Raw genomic sequence first — 15182 nt, forward strand, 5'->3', positions numbered from 1 at the left:
GGGGCGGAAACACAAGCCCCCTGTGAGAGGGGGAGGGGCAGTCTGCAGTGCCAGGCACGTGCCTCGAGGGAGGGGCGGTTCGTGAGTGCCTCTGGGGAAGGGGGGGGGAATTCGCAGCAGCTCCTCCCCCCGAGAAGGGGTGTCACCGCCCCCATCGTGCTCCGCTCGGGTTTGAAAGCAGCGCCCCGCCATCCCCCCCTCGCCGCGCTGCCATTGGCCCAGAGGCAGGGCGGGGGCTGGTTTGTGCCCGGCCCCGGTGTGTTCCGGCAATGAGGTCCGGCCGGTCCCGCTGCCCCCGCTCTCTGAGTTCCGCTCCGTGTGTGTGCGGGTTCTGGAGGGGAGCCGGGCTGGGCGAGCTCTGTGCCGCCGCCGCTGCTAACGCCGCCATGGAGAGAGGAGGCGGTGGCTGCGGGAGGGGGTGACTCGGCGCCCCTTCCCCCGATGAGACTGTGCCTGGCCTGGCTGGGCTGCTACACCCTGTCCCTGTGGGTGCTGAGGAGGAGGATGTGGGCTGGCCCGGCCAGGTACCTGAGGAGCCCTTTATCCAGGTCCCTCTACATGAATATGATGGGCAGCCACAGCCAGCCAGCCCCGGGCACCAAGGAGAACCACCAGGTACAGCCTTAGGAGGCAGCAGCCCGCCCCGGAGCAGGGGGCTCCCCGCCCCCATCCGGCTCTGAGAGGCAGCAGCCCACTCCCGGGCCAAGGGGCTCCCCGCCCCCTTCCGACCCCGAGAGGCAGCAGCCCACCCGCAAGGAACGGGATGGGGGGACTCAGCTGAGAGCATCATGCAATGGGGACTCCTGCCCCCATCCAGCCTCTGAGAGGCTGCCCACCCGCAGGGAACGGGGTAGAAGTGTGTGAGACCAGTGGTGGGGGAGGGAGAGATAGGAGCATATGGGGGCACAGAGTATAAGGGGGGTTGGGGGCACTGAGCAAGGGAAGCTCACAAGGTAGGATCTGTGGGGCACAGAGTACAAGAAGTGGAGTGAGAGAGACCCAGGGAGTCCAGGCAAATGTCTGCTTGAGTGAAACAAAGGGAGTGGATAGCTGATTTTTATTGACTAGGAAGTTTGCGTTTGTTTTCTGTGTCAAAGTTATTTAGGACATTTTAATACAGTACATAAGTTGACAAAAACAGCATAGAGCGAGGAGAAATTTTAGCGCAATATATGTGGCTTTTACTAAGCTGTACGGTGCACTTCCATATTAATTAAAATGATCTCAGATAGGAACATATGGATTGGAGATTAGCTCAAAGATGGAAAATAAATTGTAACAATAAATAAAGTCTCAAGTTGCAGTAAGGTGACTAAAGGGTTCTAGAAATCCTACCTCAGTGCAGGGGGGCTGGACATCATGACTTCTTGAGGTTCCTTCCAGTCCTGAAGTTCTGGGATTCCTGGTTATGATTCATGTTAGGATCTTTATTTCATGTCTTTCTAGATGAGGGAGTAAACAGAACCTTAATGACAGTTGCAGAGGGTGCTAACTTTAGTAGGGTTGCTAGCGCAAAGACAGAAAATTGCAAAATAATATATGTGTGTGTGGGGGGGGGGGGAATAATCTGATAAAATATATAGTGAGAGTGAGAAACTGAAACAGCAAAGTTTAGAAAAACTTAAAGGTGGACAACAAACTAGATGTGAGTTTGCAATAAGATATGACTACAGTGGAAGCTTCATGTGATTTTTTTGGGCTGCATATGGGTTGGTCACTTTCTGAAAGAAAAAGGGGAAATAACTTTTCAATTCAGCTTTTGTGTGAGGTGACTGCACCTGAAATATACTGAAAACTTAGAGGGAGTTCAAGAAAGAGAAATCCAAATTATCATTGTGCTGAATTTCATCCAAATTACCTTTGTGCTGAAGGAATTGACTTATTGAGGAGAAACTGAGTAAGGTATACATAGCTTGATTTACTGGTGGAAATATAGTGTATAAGTACTTGAAGGGTACAAATGCAGAGGAGGGAGATTAATTACGTAGGCATTGATCCTGCAAGTCCATTCCATTGATGTGGACACAGAAGTTTTGCAGAATCTGTGTTATTTAGGAGTCTGAGTGATGGGATGAGGCCGAGGGATAAAATATAGGCTGAGTATAAAAAAACAAAAAAAACCCAACAACCTTTTGACAGTAGAATAAAGGAGACTTTGGAAGCTCCATAAAATCCAGAACATGTATTATACGGAACAATTTGTTATTTGCAAGTAGATGGATTGAATGAACTAATGGATTGCTTCCATCTCTAATTTTTGGTCTTGGTTTTAGGATTTAGCATGGATTTATTGAGGGTGTAAGGGAACCTCCTGGAGTAATTTATTATGAATAAAAGCTAATTAATATCCATGGGATTACTTGCATGAATAAATGCTGCATGACGAGGTTCTAATTTCTATATAAGGCTATGTCTATGTTTACAATTTTACAGCTGTACCAATACAGCTGTGCTGCTGTAGAAGGAAGTGCTCCTGTAGCTTCACTTTGCCAATGGGAGAGAGCTCTCTCGCGATGATAAAACCAGCTTAATGAGTAGGCCCCTGCAAGTCTGCTTTATATCTGCTTTATATCTGTGGGTGTCTGTATCTGCAGATATGGATATGGACGTGGATATCCATGACTCATTTTTGCAGCTACAAATGCAGATATGGATACAAAATTATGTGCAGTGCTCTGCCGATGAGTAGCTAGCTATGTTGGTGGGAGGGTGTCTCCTGTTACATAGTGCTATGCTTATGTCGTCAAAACATGTTGTTCAGGATTGTACACAGCGACAAAGTTTTGCTGATATCAATGCTAGTGTAGACATGGCCTTACTTTAAATTATACTCTTTGGTTTTTCATTCTTAGGGAAAGTAGTTAACTGAATGATCTGGTGTATTTTTTTTGTTTGTTTTTTTTAATTTTTTCATTAAACACTGGTTAACAAATTTTGGCAATAATAATAGTAGAGAGTTTTGAAAGCTTGTTTTGGTAATTGTAGTAACTGGATTTTTTTTTCATTCCAATGTGGGGTGTTTTCTTGTTTGTTTGTTTTTTAGTTTTTAGAAATGTGCAAAAACTTGGTCCAAGGTGGAATTCAGCTGACATTTTTGCTCATTTACAAGCAGTTTTAAAAAAATCATTCATTTTTTTCAGAGCTTTGCTAGAAACTTGCATAATGATGTACTGTGTTTCCACTCATATTGAAATATTTCCTTAGCTGGATGTCTTAAGGAACTGAACTTTTTTTTTAAATCTAAAATAGCCAAATTGTTGGTTTCTGATGCTTTATTTTTCTCTTACAGATCAAAGGCGATTTGAACTGTAGTGTCTCTGTGTTATAAGTTGATGGTATTTAAACTTTGCTTTTACATCTGAATTTTTGGGTTCAGATGTTGGATAATTGTTCAAGGTAGTAGCTCTGTTAAGACCTTTATGTGAAAGTTTGCTGTCAGCTGCAGTCATATTCTCTCAAGCTGTCTATGGTTGATCCCTTTATGGAGCTGGTTAAAATGGAGAGTTATAGATTTTATTGAATCATATTTCACATCATCTCTGTATACCTTTTTTATTTAGAATAATGCTAAAAAGCTTGAAACATACAAGAAGGATTTCCATGTTCTGTTGTGTGCAGTAATATGTCTGTTGTGATATGCTAGATCTCTCCATCACCTAACTTGGTGGCCGAGAGAGAGAGCGCGAGCCTTAGGAGGCGCTGGTGGCTGCCCCGGCCCAGCCCAACCCCAGCCTCGCTCAGGGAGAGGGGGCAGTGAAGGGGGGAAATCAGCCCCAGTCTTCCCCAACAGGCTGGCTGGAGCACGGGGAAGGAAGTCTGGGGCAACTGGCCGCCCCAGTATCACATTTATTTGGAGGACCATGGAGCGTGCTTCTGCACAACACCTCTCCTCCCCCCTGCATAACAGCCAGCAAAGTAACATTTCTATAGACAGGAAAAAGATAAAAATAATAGAAACATAATTTTGCAAAAAATATTGTAGAATGATTCTTTCCTTCTTTACAGTTGATACTGAAAGGGACACACTTACATTTTTCTATGTTACTACAGTCAAAATAATGGTTTTAACCATTGCCTTCTAATTTGTTGAAGGCGGGTTTAGCAGGTAGGGGTTAAAAAGCTGTTGTCTGCAAACAATTTTTTTACACTAGAGCACTCACCGTTACTAGCAGTGGTAGAATCCACAGCAGAAAACTTTAAAGGAGGGGAAAAAAAGCCTCATGGGTTGATAAGAAATGGAGCTTCAAACCATGCTACCTGTAAACATATTTGAAAGAGCTTTTTGAAACATGATTCTACTAGAACAATACCTAGCTTATGGACTGTTTTGAAACTAGTGTAGAATTTGCGTCTGTGTGAAAAGACCCAAAATCACAGAAGCTGGACTAGACTATTTGCCCTGTTGCAGCTGTCTGCTCCCCTCTGCTTGCTGGCATTGTTATTGTCAGCCAGCAGGATATTGAAACATAAATCCTGTATCATTATTTGTATTGCAGTAGTGCCTAGAGGTCCTATTGTGCTAAACGCTGTGCAAACATACATGAAGAGACAGTTCCTCTCCCAGCAAGTGACTGTAACAAACAAATGGAGAAGTAAGACACAATAAGTATGTGCTTTTGCATAGCATTGCTACCTGCATGATTTTAGGTTTAGGACAGTTTTTTGTTTTGTTGTTTTTGATCAATGACAGCTGTCCCTGCTAGCCATCTTCCTAATCATCATCAATTTGTGTTCCTATGTGGGGGTTTTGTAAGACCCTATTTATATTTCAGCTTTTAAAGTTTTTTTAAACAAAAGCCTTGCAAAGCCCCATCTATACTACAGATGCACTCTCATTGTATATTTCTGTTGCAACATGGTTGCCCTGACAGTTGAATTACAATTTGGGTAATTCAAAGCTTTAGCAAACTTTGCAGCATGGTTTGTAAGATCTTTGGGGCAGGAACTGTCTCTTTGTTCTGTTTGTACATTGTCTAACACAGTGGTGTTTTCATTCATGATACATCTTTTAAGCACCATGATAAAACAAATCATAAAATAACTTCTGCATTGAATTTGCAATCTCCCCCTTTTTTTTAAGTTAGTTGTTATGATACCCAACATGGTTTTATTTTTGCTATAGACAGGCGTGCATATCAGTACCCTATAATTTCACCACAGCAGAGGTGGTAAGCAAAACATAAGTATGTGCTGGGATATTACAGTGTGTTTTTGGTCATAAAAATGGTATCATGTTTGTGTCTCAGTGGCTTCTGTATCAAAATTGCTGAGTTTACAAGTCAAAAGATACCATTCCTAATTGTTGATTTCTGCAGATTCAGCCTGAACTCTGGAAATCAAGCTAGGCTCTTTCCTTCTCCTGCATTATCAACAGTAGTAAAGATTCTGCATGCTAAATTACCTTTCTACATCTCTGAGATTAAGCAGTCTTCAAATTAGGCCTTCAGTGACACCCTGAAGGCCTAATTTGAGCTATGGCTATGCTTCCCCTCCCCCCCGCCCCAGTGGTGCAGCACTGATATAAATGTTTGGAACTAGAAATGTAATATCTGATTAAGGATGGTGTGGGCAGGAAGGGCCATTCTGGACCAGCTAGGCTGGAACAGCATCCCAAGCATGCTTGGGCTGGGTCTACCACCAACAGTGGCTGTTCCATCTCCTGACTGCAGCAGGTGGGGAGTTGCTCCAGCCCCCACTGATGAACTGGTAAGCCACATCCCTAATTTGAGCTTAGTAAACAATCTTCTTGATGATGCAGATGACGGGAAAAGTATCCTCAACTTCGATGATTGAATCAAACGAGCAAAGATTATTCTTCATGGACACTGACTGTATGAGCTGGCTAACCCCAGAACTGGCTCTGTGGTGCCACCTGTCCCCCTGCCACTGCCTCTATTAAAGGCAGGAGTGCAGGGGAGTAGGGCAGGAGAGGCTGCTACAAAGCAGTCTCTGTCTGGGGGCCCGGACCCGTCACAGACAGAAGCTGCTCTACAGAAGCAGCTCCTGTCCGCAGGGGGTCCGAGCTCCCCACGGACAGGGGCTGTTGCCACCCTGTGCTGCTGCCTCTGTATTGGAGGCAGTAGCATGGGTCGACAGGCAGGAGCCAGTTCACTTGGGAAGCTGATAGAGAGGTAGCACTTGATACAGAGGTAGCAGTGCAAGATGGCAAGGGGCTCCTTGGGAGTGAGGTAGGAGCCACTGGCTGCTGGCCCCGCCCCTGGGGACTATCAAATAGTTGTCTTACTGCTAAAATTTCTTGCAGTTATATGACTGTTCAGTTATACACTATCTAACATCCCTAGAGCCTTCCTGAAACAGGCAGAGATCATTTTCCTGGTTGCAAATAGAAATAGATACATAGGTAGCAGTGCTGGGGGGGAAGAGGGGCTATATGTAACTGTAAAGGTTAGCTGATGAGCCCAGGCTCATCAGTTAACTGGGTAGATGATTACACTTTCACATCACTAGTATAGTACAGGCAGTCCCCAAATTACGCGGATCCGACTTACGAACGGGGCTTTTCTCGCCCCAGAGGACGTGAGCAGCGGGACGCCCAGATGTGCCATGATCCCGCTGCCCGCGTCCTCCGGGGCGAGAAAAGCTGCTCTGCGTCTCCCTGGTCTGCTGGGGGGGAGCTCCCCCCAGCAGACCAGGGAGACGCGGAGCAAAGCCCCGGAGCACGCAGGCAGAGGGACAGCCCAGATGCGCCGCGGTTGTCCCGCGGCCAGCCTCCTCCGAGGCTTTGCTCCCCATTTCCCTGGTCTGCTGGGGGGAGCTCCCGGTCCTGCCACCCGCGTCTTCCTGGTCTGTGCCCCAGCTAGTGCGCCCCCCCCCCCCCGCAGACCAGGCTTTTCTCGCTGCCTGGGGTAGAGCAGCTGGGGCACTGCCAGGTTGGTCCCACAGCGCCTCTCCTCGGCACTACTGGACCAACGCGGCAGCACCCCAGCAGCTCTGCCCCAGGCCTCCCCAAGTCAGCCGCTGCTGAAATTGACCAGCGGCTGACTACAGGAAGCCCGAGGCAGAGTTGCTCTGCCCAGGGCTTCCTGGAATCAGCCGCTGATCAGTTTCAGCAGCGGCTGACTTGGGGACACCTGGGGTAGAGCAGCTGGGGTGCTGCCGCGTTGGTCCCTGCAGCGCTGAGGTGCGGCGCTGCGGGGACCTACCCAGCAGTGCCCTAGCTGCTCTGTCTCAGGCGTCCACATTCAGCCGCTGTTGAAACTGATCAGTGGTTGATTCCAGGAAGCCCAGGGCAGAGCAACTCTGCCTCGGGCTTCCTGTAGTCAGCCGCTGGTCAGTTTCAGCAGCGGCTGAATCTGGACGCCAGTTCCGACTTACATACAAATTCAGCTTAAGAACAAACCTACAGTCCCTATCTTGTACGTAACTCGGGGACTGCCTGTATAGCAATAGCCATGTAGCAAGATTTGTGGACCAACTTGTTGATAGTAGAGTAGCAGGAAACATGGTCTGTAAGTTTTGCAATGTGTGTTCAAAGGTAATCTACAGAGTCAATGAAGGGAGGAAGGGTATTGGCTTGCAGTATAGATTAGATACTTTATTTATTTAGTGTAATATAATTATTGAGCAATTTTTAATAGACAATGCTTTGTGAAATAACTATCCAGAATACTATGGAAATCATGGTTTTAAAACATTATTTCTTCAGGATTAGTCTGATTTCATTTGATTACAATCCAAACCTAAATTAATCATGACTTTATTAGAGCACATAGAATTCTGAAATGTATTTGTAAAGCAAATATTGGTCTAGTATACATTTCATTATTTTTTAAACTATTGTTTATTGCTTAAGTTTTAAAATGTTGTTCCTTTCTTTCCCTATAGTGGTACATGTGCAACACAGAGCAGTTGTGTGAATCCCTTCAGCCTATCTTTGTCCAGAGTTACCTTGACCAGGGAACGCAGATCTTCTTAAACAACAGCATTGAGAAATCAGGCTGGCTCTTTATCCAGCTCTATCATTCTTTCGTGTTCTCAGTTTTTAGCCTGTTTATGTCTAGAACATCAATCAATGGGTAAGTGAAAGGTGATACTAGTTCAGTTTTTTGTAAACTGAGATAGGATAAGACAACTCTGGATGTGGATTTTCAGGTGCTCAGTCCTGCCACTTGATGCCCTGCCATGCAGAGAGTAATCAGTCTTTTTCAAGGTATACTTAGCTTTGTTTTCTTCATTCTATCAAATGCATCTAAACTACCTTTATGTAAACCACTTGATCTATATATTCAGTGACATTTTCCAATTTCAGTTAGATTGTGATAAGAGAAAAAATGTAAATATTTAAGCAAAACAAAAAAAACTCTGCTGTCCCTTTTTTTAAATGATAAAGTATCTCATCTCTGGGTTAAAAAAATATTGACAAAAGAAGATCATGGGACTCTAAATTAGAACATAAAGGTTATTCCTTATCTCTGCTCCCTCTCAAATATATCAGAGTGCCTTCCTTGTGTTTCAGGAGTTATTCTCCCCCCCCCCCACACACACACATTTTTTTCACAATTTACTTTACTTACCTATCCTTCTCTAGAGCATGTATGATGGTCTCTATCCTAGTTGAAGATGGTTTTTTTTTCTCTATCACTTCATTCAATTTTCATTCATTTCTAATAAATTCTACCTTTCTTAGGTGACTCTCTTTTTTTCCACCCATCATCCTTTTTCATATCCTTACTGCTTATTCTCTTAACTTTCCCTGTCTTTGCTTTTGATCATAAATTTCTTTGCTGATATAGTGTATTTGTACTAGTCATTGTCTGTCTTAAGTTTGACTTCATACCTCAAGTAGACTGAAATAATCTTTATCCCCCTTGCTTCTGTTACTGACCAATTCTTTCTTCTCCTGCCTGCTGTCCTAATTCTTTCACCTTCTGTAATATTACAGTATATGGTCTTCAAAAAGTAACAGGTGGAGATCTCATTTTTGCCTGCAGCCAATTCCTTAATAATTTGCTTTCCAGTTCCATATCAAATTCCCCATGGTTTGTGCCTACTTACATCTCTGCCTTCACTTCCTATTGCCTCTTATCTGGTCTTTGATGGTCAGATCCTGCTTACTGTGCTCACCATCAGGTCAATTACCTGTTGAAGTCAGAGATGGCTCATGCAAGTACAGACGGCAGGATTTGGGCCTTTTCTCCTCTTCACACTCTTGGCTTTGTCTCTTTTTTGTGTGTGTGATCTCCTTCTCTTAGAACTGCATCCCTCTTTCTAGGAATCAGATGACTTGCCCTTGCCCTTTCCCTTCAAATTTCCTCGTAAAGCCAACACCAACGCTGTCTGTGTGCAAATGTGTATGTGATCTTTCAACCTGTGTATTTCATTTGTCTACATTAGATTGTAAATCCCTCTGAGCAGGGACCTTAGTTGTTACATGTTTGAAATAATTTACAGTGTGTGACAGATGCATCCAGAATTTAAAGTCTTCCCTATTTGTTTGCACAAAAACAGACACTGCCATCTTTACATTTCAGGTTGCTGGGAAGAGGCTCAATGTTTGTGTTTTCATCAGAACAATTTCAGAGACTACTCAAAATAAACCCAGAGTGGAAATCCCATAGACTTCTCGATTTAGGGGCTGGAGATGGAGAAGTCACAAAAGTCATGAGTCCTCACTTTGAAGAAATCTATGCCACTGAGTTATCTGAAACTATGATATGGCAGCTTCAGAAAAAGAAGTACAGGTACTGTACTACATAAGTTGATTTGATTATAATAGTTGATATGAAGGATGGAGTAACTGCCCGTTACATTTTATGAATGTTATATGTGCTCTGTCTATTTTATTATTACTATAAGATTTCAGGGGATGGTAGTTCAGGCATGAACTGGCCTGCACAAAGACAGGAAAGCAGAGAAACACTTTTGATCCCCCCCCCCATTTATCAATATTGAAGACAGTGCAGAGAACAACAGCTTAGAAGTCTGTCCTGCCCCCGTGACAGGGTGCATCAGAGATACAAGGTGACAAACAGAAAGAGGTTCGAGAGAGAGATACTAGCAAAGAGCTTTGGATCTGATAATTGGACAGCTCTGAGACATGAGAGACAGGGATTTCAGGGAAACAGACGAAACCTCAATTTTGCGAAGTGGAAGTGTCTGGGTAAGTGAGGCACATCTAAACTTGAGGTGCGACTTATGTATGTAGACTTACTTATGCTGTGTTTGCTTTTGTTGTGGTGCTTTGATACTACTGCAGAAATTATACACTATTTTGTTTTCAAAATGTTGATTTGTGGCACTGTATTCAGACACTGATCACTGTTCTTGTAAGGCAATCTTGCAGGTAACCAAATCCAGTTGGTCCTGCTGAGTAATGTGTGTGCACAAGGGACTGTATCCCAGAACCCAGTCTAAAGGATGAGAGATGTGTTTAAGTTCCACTCCAGAACAGATCAATACAAATAACACCTGAGGGGTGGCACGCTGAGCCTGAGAGGGGTTAAAAGGAGTGGCTAGTCTTGAACTGACACTTGAGCTTTGCTCTTTCTCCAAAGTGTACTGTACTGAGTTTAAAACCAGGATTTCGTATTTCTGTAATTTTTTTTAATTATTTAGTAATTCCTAGGAATGTTCAAACTCAGATGTTTGTGTGGTGGGGTGTATAGAGCTGTCCAGTGGTTGACTGGGAGAATGTTAATTGTGTCTTGTTTATGTGAAGTGGACAGAGAATATTGTCAGGCTTGTCTACACTCAGATTTTAGTTTGTACTAACTCGAGTTAGTGTGGATTGAAAAAGCTTGTATGCAAAAGGTGCAAATGCATACTAACTAGGGATGTAATAGTATAATTGATTGATTAACAGATAAGCATAAAGATTATAGGTTAATATTATAGACTACTTGCATTTCCTCCCCCTCCCCCCGCCCCCCTTGCCAGTACATTTTTTAGCAGGCTGGCCAACAGCCTAGCTCAGTTCTGGCTTGTGATGGGTCCAGGACCTACCCCTGTTGCGGCTCTACACTTAAAGTATATTAGGAACTGGGCAGGCAGGCAGCCCGTTTCAGTTCTGGCTCGCACAATGTCTAGGAGCTCAGACTCCTCTTAGACAGGGGCTGCTGCCACCCCACACTCCTGCCTCTTTATCAGAGGCAGCAGCACAGGGTGACAGGCAGCTGGTCCATGAGGGGAGCTGGTTTTTTAAACTGGCTCCCCTCATAGACCAGCTTCTGCCTGGCACCCCATGCTGCTGCCTCTGATACAGAGGCCGCAGCATGGAGTGGCAGAGGGGGCTCCTTGGGAATGAGGCCAGAGTGCACTGGCTATTAGCCTCGCCCCCAGGGCCTGTAGAATAGTTGATTAACTGATAAGAATTCATGAGGTCCCTCAGCTATTCAGTTAACTGATATTTAACATCCCTAATACTATCTCCCAATGTGGTGTGAATTCTGCAGTCCTCTTTCTAAGTGTACAAAGTTCATTGTGAATTGAGTTAGTGCGGACTGTTGAGTGGACAACATGCTGCTGTGACTACTTTGACAGTCCTCCAACTGTCAACCCACTGCTTTGGAGGCGTTCATGGGCAACCTGCCTATTTACCTGTGTGCCCTTCACTGTTCTGTAGTCAAATTAATCTCCTCTGTTTATAAAACTTGCCTAACGCCAGAATTTGCCCTTTTGCTGCAGGATTCAAATATATCAGTATTAATATAACATTCCTTGAGCAGCTGCTTGTAGGCCTTGTTCTCCTCACTCTTTGGGGACAAGCAACAGTGCAAGTAGCTCTTGTGGCAAGCCACATCAATAAGAAACTCTTCAACAAGATCGCCAAACAGATGGCTGAAAAGTGTCATGACCAGAATAGTTTTTATATGGCAATGAAAACAGCTGAAGCAAATGTTACAAACACAGAAAAAAATCCATTGCTGTCTCTTCAATCTATCTGTTTTTTAAGGAGCAGGACGAAATTTTTAGTTGTCATGTCACTTCAGAGCCCAGTGCCGTAATGGAGACTCACTTCAGAAGTCAGAATCCAGAAGGTGGTCATGTAGGTAGCCAGCCCGAAACACCAGAGGAAGATCTTGGCACGTATCTATTTTCTGTTTTTACTATTGATTATTATGCAATACTTACTTTTTGTGGGTGACCCAGGACTGCTGCCATTTTGGGTGAATGTGAGTTAAGAGCCTTTTTCAGACTCTGGTTTCTGTCACTTACCTTCCCTCCCTCTCTTCCCCAGTATGGTTCCCTTTCAGTCTGCCTTCAAATACATTTTCAAAATGAAGTGTGGACTGACTGGAAAGTCATCTTCTACATCATACCAAAGTCCCAACTATCAGCTGTTTGCAAACCCATACCACAGAGGGCATTTGTTCATATACTAATTCCTTTCTCCTTCCCCACATGTCTGCTGCCCACTGATCATGCACACCTCTCCTCTCCCCCCTCCAACCAACTATGCAGCACAATCAAATGGTACTGTTTATTTCTGCAAAATTCCAGTTTGTGACTTATTAGTTTACATGAGGTATACGTAGGCACAAACATTGCATGTCCTTAAAGACCGTAAGGCTATTGCTCCATGCTGAAGGATATAACCCTCTTACAGGGATTTATGCTGGAAAAGAAATTTGTTAGGGATAATATAGCCACGTAATTCCTAATGGCTTTTCACAGGGTTACAAATTCTGCCACTGGGTAACATAGGGTCCTGAGAATACATCAGATGTTCTCTGCTATAGCCATACAGCTATGTTCCTAGAGGCCATTCCCCTCCTCAGCCCCAGCACAGGCAGCTAAAATGACATGGTGTGGGAACTCTGCATGTTCAAGCCATCTCATGCACCTGGCAGCTTAGAGCCCCAACATTTAAAAACCAGAAGGACACAAAGTCATTCACTTGCCTGTGAACAGGAGTGCCCTAGGGTTGCCAGATGGTTTAACAAAAAATATCAAACATCTTTCTCCCCCCCCCCCCCCCCCCAAAAAAAAACAAACCCACCAGGAAAAAATTCTGTCGGGGGGGGGGGGGAGGAAAAGGGGGGAGACCAACGCTGTTAAGCAAAAGTTGCACCACTCCCTCGAGTTTGGAGCCACACACTAACCCCCAATGCACCCACCCCTCCCCTAGAGCCAGGCTCCCCTAGCGTGCCTCCTCCATCCCAATGCACTCACCCCTGAGCCAGGCATCCCCAACGCCAGGAGTGCCCCGTCCCAATCAAAGCTCTCCCTCTCCCTTCCCTTCCCCTGTCCCCCCCACAGAGCCAGTTACCAGAGGAACTGGAGGGCCAGGTAAGTTATTCTTACTTTTAAAGTCGCTGCTCCTGCCATCTGGCCCGGCTGCCTCGGCTCACATTGTGTAGAGGGAGGCATCACGTGGCCAGCTCCCAAGTCTCTGCTGGTCACGTGGGCCAGAGCAACATGCACTCTGCTCTCCCCCCCCCCCCCCCCCAGTGTGGCACCCGGCAACTGCCCCCTTCTGCCGCTCTTCACTACGACTCTGCAGCGCTCTTCACTCCCCCGTCCCTGCCAGATATGGCAGGGGAAAATAGTCCCTGCTGGGCTTCCGTCCGAGGGAAACAGGAAATACCGGACATTTCACATGTCTGGTATTTCCTGGGTGTGTGTTTGGTTTTTTTGTTTTTGTTTTTATTTTTTAACCAGACGGAGCCCACAAATACCGGACTGTCTGGGTGAATACCGGACACCTGGCAACTCTTGAGTGCCCCCACATTCTCGTGTGCCAATACTACCACCAGATCCCACCATATGCCTTTTCCCTCTCCCTCCCTTGCTTTTACTACATCATATGTAAATTTTGGAATTTTTTCAGTTGTATTTTTTACAATCACTGTTAGCAATTTTGTATTGATTTTTAAGTTATTTTTTGGTTTTATGTACTGTCATACCTTGAGAAATAAAAATGTTAACTGTTCACAAAGAATCTGCAATGTATGCACGGTATATATAAAAACCATGCATTTTCATAAGCAGGGCTCGCCATGTGGCGGCGTGCCCCGCTCGCCAGCCGCGTGGTTTCGCGCCGTTCTGCGCATGCACAGATCACTCTGCGCCGGCTCTTCCGGGTCATAATCTACTCGCCCTGGGCGAGTAGATTACATTATTTGTCGAGCCCTGTTCATAAGTAATAGGTTCTTACAAAAGTATAAAAAGTACAGACATAATATAAAGAATGCAACAGTGTGCCACTTTTACCACCCATAGAAGCAGCTCCAGGGTTCATGATCCTAGCATTGTGGCCCTTTCTAGACCTTCCTCTATTTGTTGTAAACCTACCACAGTGGTCAACCTTGCTGGGGAGCACCATGGAGAAATACTGATTTCTGTTTTATAAATGCCAAGGCCCAGGGCAGAATGATCATAGCATTTTAGGACCAAAGGACTACATCTACACTGCAATGCTATTTCGGGATATCAGAGTATCCCAAAACAGCTATCCTGCATCTTAACAGCAAGCCCATTATTTCGGGCTCGCTATTCCGATGTCCCAGTAATCCTCATTCTATGAGGAGTAAGGGACATTTCGGAATAGCACTTTATTTCAAAATTTGTTGCTGTGTAGCACTTTATTTCAACATTTGGCCCTATTTCGAAATAGCTCAAATTGCATATCTTATTTGGATGCTACGTAAATTACATATCTTATTTTGAGTTACGGTTCAGTGTAAATGCACCCAAAGGGACCTGAGTTATGTCATCTAGCCCAGCCCTCTGCACTCAAGACAGGGCTAAGTAATAATTAGATCATTCCTGACAGATATTTGTTAACCTGTTGGTAAAAAGCTCCAATGACAAAGATTCTACAGAGTCTCTGGGTACAGTAGTTTGTTCCAGTACTTAACTGTCCAGTAAGAAGGTTTTTCCTAATATCCAAACCTTCCTTGCTGTAACTTAAGACCATTGCTTTTTGTCCTGTCCTCACAGGATAAGGAGAACATTTTTTTTTCCATTCTCCACCTTGTAACAACCTTTTATGTACTTGAAAACTGTTATCTTGTCTCTCTCCCCATCCTGTCTTCTCTTCTCTAGACTAAACAAACCCAATTTTTTCAATCTGTCCTCATAGGCAGTACCAAATTTACATCTTACACACTCCTAGGCACAGAATCTTCAGCATCCACCCTGACTATAGCTGACCTTCATGGTTTTTCCTTCAAAAATGAAACTTTTAACCCACTTCTAGGCACCCCTAAACATGTGCCTAC

At 44.7% G+C, this 15182-nt stretch overlaps 1 protein-coding gene across 4 annotated transcripts in view; it reads left to right on the plus strand.

Moving 5' to 3' along the window:
- The first annotated feature begins 261 nt into the window (after positions 1-261).
- The window catches only part of METTL9 (methyltransferase 9, His-X-His N1(pi)-histidine), a 50510-nt gene continuing 35589 nt past the window's right edge, over positions 262-15182 (plus strand). The window contains exons 1-3 of one of the 4 annotated variants that reach the window (XM_014580763.4): positions 262-615; positions 7846-8036; positions 9492-9701. In XM_014580763.4, the coding sequence (XP_014436249.2) occupies positions 442-615; positions 7846-8036; positions 9492-9701 (575 nt within the window). In that variant the 5' untranslated portion in view covers positions 262-441. Of the gene's footprint in view, positions 616-708; positions 857-1594; positions 1903-7845; positions 8037-9491; positions 9702-15182 lie in introns of those variants that run through there. The other 3 variants (XM_006112804.5, XM_075899483.2, XM_089782317.1) reach the window with 3 other exon arrangements.

Source organism: Pelodiscus sinensis, chromosome 15 (genome assembly GCF_052426305.1).
Source record: "Pelodiscus sinensis isolate ZL-2025 chromosome 15, ASM5242630v1, whole genome shotgun sequence".
NCBI classification, from domain to species: domain Eukaryota; kingdom Metazoa; phylum Chordata; order Testudines; family Trionychidae; genus Pelodiscus; species Pelodiscus sinensis.